The 15,760-nt window shown below is 35.5% G+C and overlaps 3 protein-coding genes across 9 annotated transcripts; 2 read left to right on the top strand and 1 right to left on the bottom strand.

Annotated features, from left to right (window-relative positions):
- Positions 1-546: 546 nt before the first annotated feature.
- Positions 547-6,009, top strand: LOC8285335 (glucose-1-phosphate adenylyltransferase large subunit 1). The gene is made up of 15 exons (XM_002512879.4): positions 547-876; positions 1,225-1,541; positions 1,727-1,861; positions 2,059-2,229; positions 2,807-2,899; positions 3,073-3,156; positions 3,245-3,300; positions 3,387-3,480; positions 3,863-4,048; positions 4,281-4,361; positions 4,658-4,744; positions 4,825-4,929; positions 5,012-5,118; positions 5,281-5,341; positions 5,471-6,009. Exons 2-15 carry the CDS (start codon positions 1,308-1,310, stop codon positions 5,570-5,572), a joined length of 1,596 nt encoding a protein of 531 aa, XP_002512925.1. The 5' UTR covers positions 547-876; positions 1,225-1,307; the 3' UTR covers positions 5,573-6,009.
- A 379-nt stretch (positions 6,010-6,388) lies between these two features.
- Positions 6,389-8,880, top strand: LOC8285334 (SNF1-related protein kinase regulatory subunit gamma-1; the record flags this gene model as incomplete). The annotated part of the gene is made up of 7 exons (XM_002512878.4): positions 6,389-6,665; positions 6,753-6,931; positions 7,101-7,208; positions 7,326-7,487; positions 7,707-7,789; positions 7,871-8,062; positions 8,268-8,880. Coding segments are annotated over 7 exons (1,389 nt in total), but the record flags the coding sequence as incomplete, so codon positions are not given.
- LOC8285333 lies at positions 8,059-14,532 on the bottom strand. Of its 7 annotated transcripts, none has more exons than XR_007217100.1 (5): positions 14,231-14,525; positions 12,312-13,728; positions 12,089-12,114; positions 9,985-10,910; positions 8,059-8,596 (listed from the first exon to the last, which is right to left on the bottom strand). XR_007217100.1 is itself a non-coding variant. In XM_048378452.1 (5 exons), the coding sequence occupies exons 3-5, from the start codon at positions 13,660-13,662 to the stop codon at positions 10,131-10,133; spliced, it is 2,157 nt and encodes a 718-aa protein (XP_048234409.1). In that variant the 5' UTR covers positions 13,663-13,728; positions 14,051-14,087; positions 14,231-14,532; the 3' UTR covers positions 8,902-10,130. The 7 variants fall into 7 exon arrangements, 5 of the variants coding, with proteins under 5 accessions (XP_048234409.1, XP_015570874.1, XP_048234410.1 ...); XM_048378452.1 differs by lacking the exon at positions 8,059-8,596 and adding an exon at positions 14,051-14,087 and having other exon boundaries at positions 8,902-10,910; positions 14,231-14,532; XM_015715388.3 differs by lacking the exon at positions 8,059-8,596 and adding an exon at positions 14,051-14,081 and having other exon boundaries at positions 8,902-10,910; positions 14,231-14,532.
- Positions 14,533-15,760: the final 1,228 nt, after the last annotated feature.

Genomic DNA, 15,760 nt, shown 5'->3' with positions numbered 1-15,760 from the left:
AGAAAGATGAGTGTACCAAAGTAGTGAAAGAAATGGAGAACGTAATGTTCCGAGAATTCATTTCTCTTGTGTTGCTACTTACAATGTTTTCTCGCATTCATTATATTACGAAATGAATATCAAGTGATCACTTCTATTCAGAGTCCGCATTATTAATCCATCAACAATTATGTGGGCTTCTTTCTCTTTTGTTAAAATTTTAAACTCCTTCCACTTTTCTAGCTGAGACTGGTGAGGTCATTGTCCTTTGATGGTGAATATGAGCAATTGGCGGGAAGTATCTTAATCCCAACTGTCAATTGGTGAAGATTACAAATTGAACAAAGAAAAGCTAATGGAAAAGAAAAGAAAAAGAAGAGTTTTTCTTTCTTTGGCACCCATAATAAGTAACAATCTCCATTTTTGAAGTCCAAACAATTTTTTTTTTTTTGAAAAATATCATAACACTTGGTACACTTCAAGGTATTAAAATATAATAAAATCATAAATATCATGTCATAAAAGACAGACATGTGGCTTGATGTAGACATGTGTTCGCTTTATAATGGCTTCTTTCGTGAGCAGCTCAGCAAGAGAAAGAGAAGCCTTCGAACCTGCATTCACAAACAAGCTTACTAGAGACTTGAGACTAGAGACTAGAGAGAGAGAGAGAGAGTTTCACATTCAGTATATTTTAAGCTATGTAACTCAAAAGAAATGCAGGATTTCTCGTGAGAGCACTAAAATCTATAACCACCAAATTTCAACATCACTTCACGTGTTTCACTCTTGAATCCATTTCCAATTTTCAACCATCTAGAAACCAAGCTTTCTTGATCACTTCCTTCGACTAATAGTTTAGTTATTTGGTGATTAAATCTTTGAATCACTTTTTTGGTACGTAATAAGATTTTCTATACTCTGATCTTGTAGTTCTGTATCCCTCTACTCAAAAGTTTGGTTCTTAAGCTTTCGGGTACTTTAGATTCTTGATTCCTTTGACGTTTTAGTATCTGGGTACTGTAAAGATTCTAGCTTTATTTAAATCTTGCTTTTGGGTTTGCTTAGATTTGGTAATTTTACTTTATCCTGTAACTAGGTTGAGTGAGAGCTAGCGTGTGATGATACAACTGTCATTTCTGTGTATTATAATCTGATTTCTCTTTAATGAATTTATCTTTGTGTGATCTGTGCTTTACTTAATAACTTAGCTTGTAACTTTGTTTCATTGGGATTTGTGTCCAGTACTTTTGTGACTGAAACACTTTTCAAGTGTGATCCATTATCATCATCTTCATCTTGGCAAAAGCCTTGAGAGTACCATTGCAATGGATTCCTGCCTTATGGCTCTGAATACTAACACCAACTTGGTGAAAGCTAGCAAAGGTGGTATTAACACTGGAGATAAAGAGTTTTTGGGAGAAATGATCAGAGGAAGTTCAAAGAATAGTGTTTGGTTCAATCAGATGAAAAGAAGATTAAAAGCTGACTGGAATGTTAATAAGGTCAAACCTGGTGTTGCTTATGCTGTATTAACATCAAATAATCCCAAGGAGATTGTGGTAAGTTGATTTGGATCAATCTATGATATGCTCTAGATTAAAGTTCTAGTATTTCAACATGATCCACTTTTTTCTTTTGGATGTTAATGAATCCGTAACTTTTAAAGTTTATTCCAATTTCTTGTTTTTGTTAATTATAGTTTGATGTGTAACCTTGTTCTTAAATCTTGAATATATGATTTTAGACCTTATCACCACCACCACCACCACCACGATTTGAAAGGCGAAAAGTGGACCCAAAAAATGTAGCATCAATCATATTGGGAGGAGGTGCAGGGACTCAGCTGTTTCCTCTTACCAGAAGGGCAGCAACACCAGCTGTAAGAAAATCTTTCCAATCTCCCTAACTCTATCGTGCTGTGATTGATGAACTTCTATATGATAGATATGCAGTTTATAAAGCTTAATATAAACCTATATGTGTTATTTGTGAGACTTGGCTATTCATGAAACTCTATGGACCGTTCAATCAAGTTACTGACCACTGTCATTTTTGTTTATTCATTTTATATTGTAGGTACCGGTGGGAGGATGCTATAAGCTTATAGATATCCCTATGAGCAATTGCATCAACAGTGGGATAAACAAAATATTTGTGTTAACACAATTCAACTCCGCTTCCCTTAATCGGCACCTTGCTCGCACATATTTTGGAAATGGTATTAACTTCGGAGACGGATTTGTGGAGGTATGATTGCTTTCAAAAATTTTACCTATTAGAATTTCCAATCTGGAAAAAAGGAAAATAAATATTCAGAGCTAAACCCAGGGTGCCATTTATGTATTATTTTCTTGTCGTATAAAATTTATATTCAACACTTGAAAAAATTGTATATACATGAACAAGAAGAAAAATCAGACTTAGCTAGAACTAGTTTTTCCCTTGTGATTTTAAGTCTTATAATATAACTAGACAGAGACTTGAGGAGCTTAATTATAGAACCTCATATTTTAAATGATTGATAATATTTAGATAAAATTGTTATAATGATCAGATCAGAACTTGCAAATAATCTAATTTGAAGTGTTATAAGATGTATAAGCCGAAGGCCTCGGGTTCCTTTCGAGTGGTTAGGCTTCCTTTTAGAGAAAGGATCACAGTAACATTAAAGAGTCCAACTTGAACTTATTGTATAAGAAGCATTTGATTTCGATAAAAAATAAATAAATAAAAGACAATGCTTGCAATTACTTGTGTTTTATTTAGAATGCTTGATGATTCCTTTATCATAAAGTGAATAATTCCAAATTGACCTGCTAAACAGGTTCTAGCAGCTACTCAAACACCTGGAGAAGCAGGAATGAACTGGTTCCAAGGAACAGCAGATGCTGTGAGGCAATTTACATGGGTTTTTGAGGTGAATATGAGAACCTTTTTTTGTTTTGTTTTGAGAAACTTTTCTTTTTGTTTTTCTTTTGTAACCACCGCATGATCTTGAATTTAAATGGATAGACCAACTGCCTTCAACATAGTACTTCAGTTCCTCTAGAAACTTGAATTGGAGTCTTATATGACTGCTGGTTCATGTAGGATGCCAAGAACAGGAATGTTGAGAATATACTGATCTTGTCTGGAGATCATCTTTACCGAATGGACTATATGGACTTTGTGCAGGTATGCTATCATTACCCTAATAGAATTGGCTCATGTTATATTTCAAATTTTTGAAAAACCGCCTCACCTTATTGCTATAAATCAACAGCATCATGTCGACAGTAATGCTGATATCACAATTTCATGTGCAGCAGTTGGTGAGAGGTTTGTTCAGTCCTTATCTGTGCTTTGCTTCAATTCATGTTTTTCACGGCTTGGTTTATTCACTGCAAGTTGTATTTTCTAAGCAGCCGCGCATCAGATTATGGTTTGGTGAAGATAGACAGCAGAGGCCGAATTGTCCACTTTGCTGAAAAGCCAGGAGGAGCTGAATTGAAATCATTGGTGAGGATTGCGTGATTCTTATTCTTAGACATGCCTTTCTTATAGTTTCCTTCAACTGTGTGTCTCTAGAAAGTTTTCACATTTATCAGAAGATAAGTAGCGGTACCTGAAGTACCGAAATGAAACAAAGAGGACTGGCATCTAGATTCTGGCTCAAACTAATAATTCAATATTTTCCTTGCTAACCATTTGCTGTAATTAAGATTGATTTTCTTTCTCAAATTAGACACTGGAACAATCTAACTCCTAAGCCTTCCTCTTACACTATGTTAAACAGCTGATAATTAGACCTAGTTTTCTGATTATCCTATTTTCTTTGCAAATACTCTATGCTAAATGATTTAAGTTTATACTTATTTTCCATGTTTAATTCCCCTTGCAGAAAGCTGATACCACTCAACTAGGATTGTCTCCGCAAGATGCCTTGAAATCCCCCTATATTGCATCAATGGGAGTCTATGTATTTAGGACTGAGATTTTATTGAAGCTTCTAAGGTGGAGATTTCCTACATCAAATGACTTTGGTTCCGAAATTATACCTGCTGCTGTCATGGAGCACAATATCCAAGTAAGAATACTCAAGAACGCTAAAATATTCAGTCTTCAATAAGTTTCTTCAATATAGTGTCAGGAAGGTGGTTTCTCAGCCTAGAAGACCCCTTCCCCTTCCTTTCTTTCTTCTTCTCTTGATATGAAAAATAACTGTTTACTGGAAGGGAAAACAAATTTGAGCTATCTGCTTAACTCCTAGATATGCGTCTGGGTAAATTGCTGATTGTATCATGTTTGAGTTTTGACAGTCATATAATTTTAGAGACTATTGGGAAGATATTGGAACAATAAAATCATTCTATGAAGCTAACCTGGCTCTCACTGAAGAGGTTTGTATTTTATCATTACAGCAGTGCCAATTTTGGATTTTGATATTCCTTTTGTTATCCATGCAAGTGTGTTAGTTGTACATCAATGGCATACTGTTTAAAAAGAAAAAAAGCAGACACCGAGGGCTCGTGCCTGAAGAAAATCTATGGTCCTTTCATATTACCTCTTTTGATATATGAGCTCGTTGATATCCTATATTTGCTATGAATCACTTTTTAAGCATGCATAATCTGGAACTTTCTTCTTTCATTGTGACAAGACTAACAACTATGAACTGACTAAATATTTTCTGCAGCCTCCCACGTTCGAGTTTTATGACCCAAAGACACCCTTCTATACATCTCCTCGATTCTTACCACCAACCAAAATTGATAAATGCCGGGTATGCTGCTTTTCTCTGGTATAAGATTTGTGGCTTCATTGAGTTGTCTTGCCCTCTCATTTTTAGTTTGCATATTGCAGATTGTAGATGCAATAATCTCCCATGGATGCTTTCTGAGAGAATGTACTGTACGCCACTCTGTGGTTGGTGAACGCTCACGTTTAGATTATGGTGTTGAGTTAAAGGTGATCTATCATAATTTCCTCAATTATATGTTCTATCTGATGAGCTAGTTGTGACTGACAACTCTCTTCTGTCCAATTTTAGGACACTGTGATGCTGGGAGCTGACTACTACCAAACTGAAACTGAAATTGCATCTCTTTTAGCAGAAGGAAAAGTCCCTATTGGTGTTGGAAGGAACACAAAAATCAAGTATGATACTCAAACACTTTTTAAAGCTATAAACATACAATACAAAAATGCTTTTTTTCTTTGTTTTCTCTTCTCATTTGTAATTGTTCTGCAAGCTAATACAAGTCCTAAGATTATTGAGATGATGAGTTCTGACAATAAGCTTATGGTTTTTGTTTGAAGGAACTGCATAATTGACAAGAATGCCAAGATAGGAAAAGACGTGGTCATTGTGAATAAAGATGTAAGTAGCACCTGCCAAATTAATTTCCATGAAACTGAAAACACATACGTGATCTTTCATCTACTTGAAGTGATTGTAAGATCTATAAGCAGAGTTAAAAATGCATCTGGATTCTTTGGCATTCTGTAGGGTGTGCAAGAAGCAGATAGACCAGAAGAAGGATTCTACATCCGGTCCGGAATTACCATCATAATGGAGAAGGCTACAATAGAGGATGGCACAGTGATATAAATGGATCTCAACCAATTACAAGATACGGGTTTTGGGTGTTGAGCGGGGTAAATTTTGAAGCAGTTGTTGGTTAAGTGCAGCCTGGAGAAGAAGCTCCATGCTTACAGTGGCAGCATTATAGTCTGAAAAGAAGAAGAAAGAAAGCTGCACAATCTTTATCCTATCTAAACTACAAGCTCATTCTGCAAAACTAGAGCCTCCTGCATTTACGGTTGCCAAAAGTTCTCCCACAAATAAATTAAAAGAGCTAACCAGTTAGCTACTTGGTTTCTTTCTAGGTTTTATATAAAGCCTGTATCCCTAGCTATAAATGATACAGTGAACTGTATTCCAAAAAAGAGAAAATACTATGAATTAGCATTTTCCTGTACTAGAACTTCTGATGATGTGAAAATATAATAAATAAGGCTCTACAGTTTGTAGTTGCCATTTTTATAGTTCCTGGAACAATTTTTTCAATGGCATCAAATTTTGTTTCTATTCTTTTCGAATGTAAGCAATCTTGCACTAAATCAGTTTCTTGATCAATTCATTAAAGACTCGCAAATTCAGGTTTTCCTTTCTTGTGTATTTGCTAGGCTGAATATGAAAAGTATTATGTATAAAATCTGGTATTAATATAAGACTACAAAAATATCTGATGGAGCCAATATTGTTTGAGCTTGCACTTCAACACCATGCACGAAAACTGGCTCCCCAATTCCAAGGAAACTCACCTTCTCATCACATGCTGTTGAAACAATAATTGCGTGGCAATAGGAGGGAGCAAGCGATTGTTTAACTGACACATGGAGTTCCCTTTGCATGACGCGATAACTCTTTGAGAAAGAGAGACGTAAGGTTGGAGTGGTGGTGCTTAACAAATTAAGCCAAAGAGAAAAGAGAAACAGAGTCAATATAACAACGCAACAACAAAAGAAGATGGATATCAAGCAGGTTGAAGATGGATTGAAGGTCCTAAAAGATGATAAGGTAGTAGCGAATTTGAATTTGGAGAAACAAAAACACCAGGAACTTGACGCTGGCAGTGCGCTTCAAATGTTTCTTGATCGCATCCCTGTCAGTTCTATCCCTGGCATCAAGAACTCTCCTGGTATATTTCTCTTCATTTCTTTTGTATATTTTCTTTGAGAAACTGGTGATGGAATCTGAAATATATGGTTTCTTTTGTTTGTTTTAGTTGTGGAATTGAAAACCGGGGATAGTATAAAAGATGCAATCCAATTGTTGTATGACAAGAATGTCTCTGGTGCTCTCATTGCTGCTGATGCTGTAGATCCTGATACTACATTCGGAAGATCTTCAGATCAATATATGGGGTTTATTGATTTTGTTAGTTTGGTTCTTTGGTCTCTTGAGGTAACTTCTATGCATTTTCTTTTAGAACTCGATGTGTTTTAACAGGAGTTAAATTCCTGACCTCCTGCATTAGGAGTCGAGCATTCGACCATGCTCCTAGCCCAATGGTACCTGTTTTCACTCCTTGGGTATTGAGTATATATTATTTTCTTTCTTTTCATGTTTTAAGGAATGTGAAAAGGCTAATGTTCAGGCTAAAGAAAATGGTGGCAACGGGACTGGAACAGGCAGCTTCTTTACCATGCTTAAACAGAGTCCTGAAATCTCACAAACAAAGGTATTTTGGATAAAAAAAGTATTGAATTGATCAACATTTGACTGTTTCAAAAGCACTATATTTTTTATTAGACTTTGTTGGATTGTGAATTTGTTTCAAGTATTGCGGAATGAACAGGTGGGGGAGTTAGCTAAGTGTTTCCTCTGGGATCCGTTTTTCCCTGTACATTTGGATGATACCCTGTTCCATGTTCTGCTGCTCCTTTCGAAGCACCACCGCCTGCAGGCAGTGCCTGTTATAGACCAATCGGGTTTTCAGGTCATTGGTTTTGCAACACAGGTACTGAACTTGCTGCAACTTTTGGTTGCTAACTTGTTCTAGCGTTTTAATATGATGTGCTCAAAATATTGACATGATATATCTTATCATTGGTTAGGAATTATTTGTAATGACTACTATTACATTTCCTCGGAATAAAAGAATTGAAACAGTTGCTTAATAAGAATGTTTTGACAGTTTTCTTAAGCTTGGAAAAATAATTGCTGGATGTTTTTGTAGAATGCAGTAATCCAGTTGTTGCTCCAATCAAGTGGGCTAGGGTGGTTTGATGGCATTGCAGACAAAGCTTTGTCCGAGTTCCGGTATGCACATCAAATCCTAAGTTTGTTAAAAACTACGAACTATTAAGCTGATTGTTTTACCCATTTCTAATTTTTGCACAGCTTTGAAAGTGAAGTGCGAGTAGTCATTTTATACAGCAATCAAAGCTTGGCAGAAGCTCTTAGCATGTTATGGGAAAGCCGAATAGGAGCAGTTGCAGTTGTAAATCGAGAAACTGAGAAGATCATTGGTTGCTTGAGGAATAGCGATGTTTATCTTCTTTTGGAGCATCATGAGCTACTCAATGATAGAAAGTAAGTTCAACAGACAGATGATTTCTTCTGCATTTCTAGTGTTCTAGTGAGGTTTGAGATTAGCATGATCGGCCTTCGACTTCCCACAGGCTTAACAACATACAGTTTCTAATTCAGACCAAAATGATTAATTGTAAGAATTAGACTAATGCCTTCTACAACCTAATTACACCAAGAAAATAATGTGTGGTTGCTACTGCTGCAGGAGCCTAACCATGCGGGAATTCATTCACATGGAAACTGCAAAAGACAATGTTGATCCTACTGTTGATCAAGACCTTGGGGCTTTTCTCTCAGCTGGTGTTCTTCGCCTACGAAGCAGTGTCCTGCCAAGAATGTATGCTCCAGTCACCGCCAGAAGAAGCAACACTCTCAAGCAAGTAATGTACATGTTAACAGAGACAAAAAGCAGTCATTGCTTCCTGCTTGATGATTCACAGAGACCAACAGGCATGCTCACACTAAGAGATATAATCATTCAGTTTGCTCCCCCTTGTATAGATTCAAGTATCCGCGGAGGTGGTTTCTTCGAATCTGCTCTAGAACAGACAGGGTGCCAGGTCAAGGATGGAACCATAGTTTGTGATAATTGAATTGTTTAATTGTTTAATTCGACTTGAGGGATTTTTAGGATAGGCAAGATGATAACCTTGCCCGGCGTAAGTTCATGCCAAAGGAACTTGATATGTTAGTGTCACAATCACAAGTGGGAAAATAGCAAGAACACTAAGGAACACGAGCATTGAATTGCCCTTATGACTTTACTTGTTCATTTCATTTTATACAACTATGGATGTCAGCTTAAATCCGTTTATTCAGGCCAGAAGCAACACTTACTGTTTCGTTTGACTGATGTTTATAGATTTGGCAGAAGGTTTAGTAGGACCCTGTCCTGGCAATCAAGACATCAATTTAAATAATAAATAAATAAAGTGTCAAGTAAACATTCACTCGTTTCTAGGCATGCAACAAAACTTGGTCAATGTGCGCACGCTTTAGTAATCTCAAATTAGTTATCTTTCCAGAACACAATCAAAATTCTGATTAAACAAAAAAAATAAAAGAACAGAGGCAATGGATGCTGATATAGAGGTCGAACCACACTGTTAGAAAGAGCACAACAATGTAATAGGGAATCAATAAGAAGTTGTGGGAGTAGAAGCTGTCTCACCTCTTTGAAGAAATCAGAGATAAACTCAAACAATGTTAGATAAAATATTGAAAGGAAATTGCTCCACTTTCTCATGGTCCATTCTTTTTCTCATCTTGTTGTGTTGGACGTCCCTCCATTTTTCACCTATTAAATAATGTGAAGCCACAAATCTAGACAATTCCCTCTTCACGTATTATAGGACAACCAACATGGATTTCCACTGTCCAGTTGAAGCACTTGGATTGTTCTCTGATCATTTTCAGCATAACAAGTTTAATCCACAAAAATTCATAATTAAAGATCACATGTTGAAAGTATGAAGTTCATCTGAGTGCAAGTTTCACACTATTGCATCCTAGTAACGTTATCTGCAATATTTTCTGATAAGGTATTTCTAATGTAAATGTATTATATGAGTCTAGACGTAAGCAATAATTCTATGCTTTATAAAGAAGCAAACACACCTATCCTCTTTACACTTTTATTTTTGTCTTCCCATCCCAGATATTACTCAAGTTATCTTGCAGTAAACATAGAGGGTAGGAATGGGCGCTCTAGCAACATTTCTAAATGCTATCAAACTTACAATATCAAATGATAGAGGCTTATGTTACCCCTTTCAGACTCCAACAAACAGGGCCTCTGCCAAATCTTTCGCATATGACCTATTTACGGATATTATCCATAGGAAGGAAAAAGGGGGAGAAAAAGAAGAAAAAAAAAAAAGAAAAGAAAAAAACAGGAGCAAATTTAGGATGGTGGTGCATACCAGAGCAACATTCAGGCTATATGCACCTCACAAGCTCTCCACTGAACTGGTAGGTGATTGACGGCCACAGATTTCTCCTACCTGCTGAAATATTATCAGGCACTGAACAAAGAACTGCTTGGTTTACTCTTCCAGTCAGAATTAACTTATTTCAATCCTTTGTTATTCCAAACTATAAATGATCCCATTTTCCTGAATTTGCATGGGTGAAAACCGTTCATGGCTTTCCCCATCAAAGCCATAGCAGCAAGGCTTGGAAACTGCTTCTTCTGGAAGTTGTCTTGGTTTGCTGTTGAATTCTGAGGTTCACAAACCACCCCACCTTCTGGCTTTGCTTTTGAAAGTGCAGCTTGGTTATGACACCACCTTCGGATCCAAGCATGTGAAAGTGTTGCCTCTTGAATTTTCCTCACTGGAACAGCGGAGGAGGCTTCAATATTCCTCAGTAAATCTGAAGTCTGATCAACCACCATATGCTGTTTACCATGAGATTTATTCATCTTTGGTTCTGAACTAGTTTTGCTATGGTTTAGTATTTTACTAAACAACTTATTAACTTTCTCATGGGAAGAGGCTTCTGCCATTTTTAAGCTCTTAGTACCATGAGCGAAAGAATCTGAAGAGCTTGGTTTGAGACGTTTAACCCATCGGCTGTATGGATCTAATCCCAGTTGAATATCAACAGAAGCACTAGATATTGAGTTTGTGGGATCTTCCACATGGGAAAGGAATTGTTCCACATTTAAGCTCTGGGTTCTCGAGGTGCTGGCCTCCCCATCATCTGCTGAACTTGTCACTCCTGGGATTGCTGTCACTTCCTGGTTAATGTCGGGTAACTCTATATTTGGCAGTCTGCCTCTATTCCCTTCTCTGACTGAATCTATTGCAGCTTCTGATTTCTGTGACTTCTGAGCCCCATTGATGTCCTATAAAAATTATAACTGATGGTAAGAAAAATGGCCCAATTAGAAACCACTAGATTCTATTATGCAGCAGATGTCATGTAACCACTACATGTGGCAATAAAAGATCATGTCACATGGTATATGACCGGAGAAACCGTTTAGCAAGCCTTTGAATCTAGAATTTAATAATTTAACCAATTCTTGGCAGGAAAAAAACAATGAGGCACGTTTACCTTCTTGAGGTGAGATATAAGCATCAAGGTACTGAAATATAATGTTCTTAATAATAACTATCATGATTTTTGAAAGCAGAAATGAGGAAAAATAACATACTGAAAATGAGAATTTTACTGAATAGAATATGAATTACAATTGTAAAACAAGGAGATTCCAGAAAGACTGGAACTGGAACAACTTAAAAAGAATGAAAGAAAAGAAAATTAGCCCAAAAAGAAATTGAATAATCCAAAGAAACAACAAAGCTTCTTTAATTTCATATGAAGTTGAATTTCCTCCTATAATTTTTGTTTCAAATAACCAGTTTTGCATGCTATGAACAGGTCAAAAAATTAAAAGAAATTCAAATGTGATTAGCTTGTAAACATTAATGCTGTTGCAAAAGGGAAATGGGGAATCCTTTGTATCTAGTGCATACATCTTATAGGGCCCTGCCTTTTCCAAAGCACCAATGTGGCAATTTACACTTTAGGTTCACCACCCATTCAGGTCCACCCACATCCCAGGCGTGCTTCTATTACATATTTAATAATAGACTGTGATTTTTAAATACTTCAATACAATTGATTTGGGTACCAAAATATGTTTGGCCACATGTAACTGCCTATATATTTGTTTCTTAAGTCTAAAAAGTGGAGGACATCATTATTGGATAATGCAAAAATGTCAAACGGGATGAATGGAAGCGCAAAAGATAACAGACATATTTGTACAAAAAAGTCTGGTGGCAGAATTTTGAGTTCAAACTAATGACCCATCCATACCTCTTTGATACTTACTACCGTGCTATATACCAAGCTATATATTATAGCAAAAACCAAATTTGTTGGTTCTTAACAGAACTTCCAAAAATTTATCAACTTCATATTCTTCTACATCACTGCTTTTTTAGAATGCAGCTGACTTTTCAGGAAGCACTCGAGGACACACCAATTAAAAGATGAATACATAACAAAAATTACCTTGTTCGGGATAGATGAAACCCCGCCTGCAATAGGAAAAAAGAAAACTTAAAAATTAATTTTGAACAAAATGGACTAGTTTAACCAAAATAATCATCTATAACTTGTATCATTATTTTCTATCTATTTTCCTGTGCACATAGGAACCTGTCTATGTCAACATAAAACAAGACACCTCTGATCTAAGTACTGAACATATGAGATACAACGCAAGCACACACACCAGAGAGATGGTTCACCCGGAGAGTATCCATGTCCATGGTATCAGTTTCAGCTGATGATTCATTCTTTAAATTAACTGCAGAAGTATGAATATTCTCTATATTTTCTTTTGCTTCACTATCTGTAGAGCTGTCCAGAGATTGCAGCTTCACTCCTTGCTTAACATTGAAAGCAAGATCTGGAGATAAGGTGAGGAGCCCACTTGGTCGTTTTCCCTTAAATTTGGTGGATATTGTGGACCCTCTGAATGTTTGACCTCCATCAAACAAGTTCACATCAGTCTTTTTTGTGATCAAGAAGTGGTGAGTAGTTTGAGAAAACTTTGGAGGACATATGGTATACTCTTCTAAAGAGCCTATAGTGGTACACATCTTCATTGTTTCCACATCTTGTACAGAAGGGGGAATGGTTGGCAGTTCATAAGATCCATGATATAACCTTGCATCTGGGAGCCTGACCTGGCGATCAAACAATTTAATATCAGAATGATTAGGCATCTTCTGCACTTGTTCACCAAGAAAGTTTCTAAGCCGATTATTACTTGTTGAGGGGTCATCTGTCAAAAGAGTTGCATTGTTATTTATTTTCCTCTCATGAACCAAAGATATACTGTTTGGTTGATTGATGAAATCCTGCCTGGGAAAAAAAGGCTCGATCGGGGTCCTTCCACTATTAAATTTTGATGGAACAATCCCAGAAGTTGAGCCCAAAAACTCATCCTTAAGAGATTCTGATATAAAAAATTTATGATCTTCAAGCAATTTATTTGACTTAACCTGTTGATTTAGATTTGACGTAATGCCTTCATGCTCAAAGTGAGTTTCTAATGTTTGAGTTTCTCTTTTGGAAGGAGCTGACTCATGCATTGGGAGTAAACACTTGTCAATTTGACCTAGAGAAACATCACAGCGAGAACTAGGATCCATTTGTGAACTTACGAGTCCTTCTTGAGGACTAGAGGACTCACCATTCTTCATTGGTACAATCCCATCTCTATTGTGAGAAGATTTAAACATGGGAAACTGCTGGCCTTTGGATGATGTTTCGTGTCTCAATTTTCTCAAACCTGTGGTCGAACACTCATTCATAATGACATTGTGCATTTCTCTAAATTCTTTCACAAACTTAGAGTTACCTGTTTCAAACTCCGTCTCACCAAGTGAATTTTGACGCTTACATCTCTGAGTATTTTTCCCAGACTCAGAAGGAAGTGATAACTGGTTTTGAGCATCATCGATTGGCCTGTAACGCGAGTGTGTCCAGTGAGACATCCAAGCAGATTGGAAAGGCTTCATAGACTTGTCAGGAACATTATCCTTATCATGATCTGATTGAACTATGCGATCAGACATGATAACGTATAATTATGCTTCAAAAATCTTATATACAGACGCCTCAATTGCTCATAAAAAAGCCACCTGAAGAAACAGTCCAAGAAGCTGCCTTAATGCTAAAATCTTAACAAGTGCATTACCTAAAAAGCATTTAGAAAATAAAAAAATAAATTATTGGGTCAAGGACAAGATTGAAACTTTCCTATAGTTTGGAACTAGTTTCAATACTAATTTTTCCAAAGAAGGTAAATTAAAAAAGAAAATAAGAACTTTCCAAATTCACCCTTGAACTAAAATCTGTAAATGGAGGGACAAATAACTGCCAAAGCTATCATCCTTTTTCTTCGATAAACATCAAAAAGACTTCCAAGTAAAAAACGAAGTTTTAAATTATATTTTGACTTACTTTGAATTTCTTGACTTCCATGTCAAAGCAACTTAACCTCCACAAAACACAAATTAACACAACTCAAAGTTCTAAAAAAAAATGTAACAGCAGAAAGTATGAAGATCAAGCAGAACACAAGAACTGAAAAACAAAAAAAAAAAACAGAAAAGGAGCTCGGTTTTTTCAATTACAACTTACCAAAACTTACAGACAAGCTTAAAAAGAGAGATTGCGAACTAGACGCAGATCCAGAGGGTTTCTTCTTATAAAAAAAAAAGGAGCTTTTTATTGATTTTACGGAGAATGGAATATGGAATTTGAATTTGGGTGAATTTGTGGACAGGGAGAGTAGTGACTTGTGATGGTGAAGAAGAAGAAGAAGAAGAGGAGGAAGAGAAACTATAAGCATCTAATTAGTATAAAATCTATTACAGGCCAACTAACTTTATTGTTCTTGCCTTTTCTTTTTTCCCTTTTTTTTAACAAAAAAAAAGAGTTTACATTCGCTAGCCACATATTCACAAACGACAGTATACACGTGTCCACCTCCTATTTTTATTTTTATTTTTTGGTGCTTTGGATTGAAATTAGAGTTGGGTCCGTACGGGCGGCGCTCTCGGGTTTAATTTTAAGATTCAATTTGGTCCTGACTAATATGGAAAAACACCTTAACATACTTTGAGTTTTGGAGATATATGATTCAGTTTTCCGGCTAAATACATATTTATATTATTAAATTTTAATTATTTAATCAGTTTTATATTTTAATTTTTATTATAATTTAATAAATATTATTTTTTATAATATTTTATCAACTTTTAATATATATTTTTATTCAATATATTTACGTCTATATTATAACAAAATATTTAAATATTATTAAATAATAATATTTAGATATAATATTAAACTAAATTAAAAATATTAAAATTTTCAAATTTTCAAAAATTAGCTAATCTATACAAGTTGTAAAGCATATGCACTTATCCTAGTTTTAATCAACTAATAAGTTGTCCCTACTTAGTTAGTAATTACTTTATTTAAATTACTAATTAAATCTTGAATTTTTTTTTACTCTATTATATATTACTTAGTATATGCAAATAGTATTCAAAAATAAATTATAACATATAAATAAAATAAATTTATGTATAGCTAATTTAAATAGTACACAATTTTTTCTCTAAAAAAGATTATTTTATTTTAAAAGTAATATTTAAAATTAAAAAAAATGTTGAAAACCGTTTTCACAAACTTAGTGATACAAGCAAAGGAAAATAAGAAAAAGAAAAGCTAAAACGGAATTGGGTTAAATAATTTCAAGTTGGAAGTTGGAATTCCAATTTTATAATTATTGGTGTATGGCACATTGACACATTGCAACACAAATCCAACACAATTAACAAAGGAAGCAGTCCAATGACTGGAAATCAAACAATTATTTGGTGATTCTCAATTTACCAAACTGAGAAACACAAAATTGTTAGGCAATTTGAACTTTGTCCCAAAAAAAGGTCTGCTGCACAAATAAAATAGTGAATGCTCCACGTGCTTGTGCTTGTAGTGAAATAACAAATTGGTTAACTAATTACCGTGGATTCCGGATGTGGCCTTGCCGGGTTTTAGGGATTTGCGTCGCAGACATTGGCTCTTTCCTTGACATCGACCCGATATAAAATATCATTTTGGTTACAAAAATATCTGCTCACCGGAGGAGCTACATTCATT

The sequence above is a fragment of the Ricinus communis genome, chromosome 8, assembly GCF_019578655.1.
Source record: "Ricinus communis isolate WT05 ecotype wild-type chromosome 8, ASM1957865v1, whole genome shotgun sequence".
In the NCBI taxonomy this organism is placed as follows: domain Eukaryota; kingdom Viridiplantae; phylum Streptophyta; class Magnoliopsida; order Malpighiales; family Euphorbiaceae; genus Ricinus; species Ricinus communis.
The sequence above is the reverse complement of the archived record's forward strand: the minus strand, read 5'-3'. Positions and strand labels throughout refer to the sequence as shown.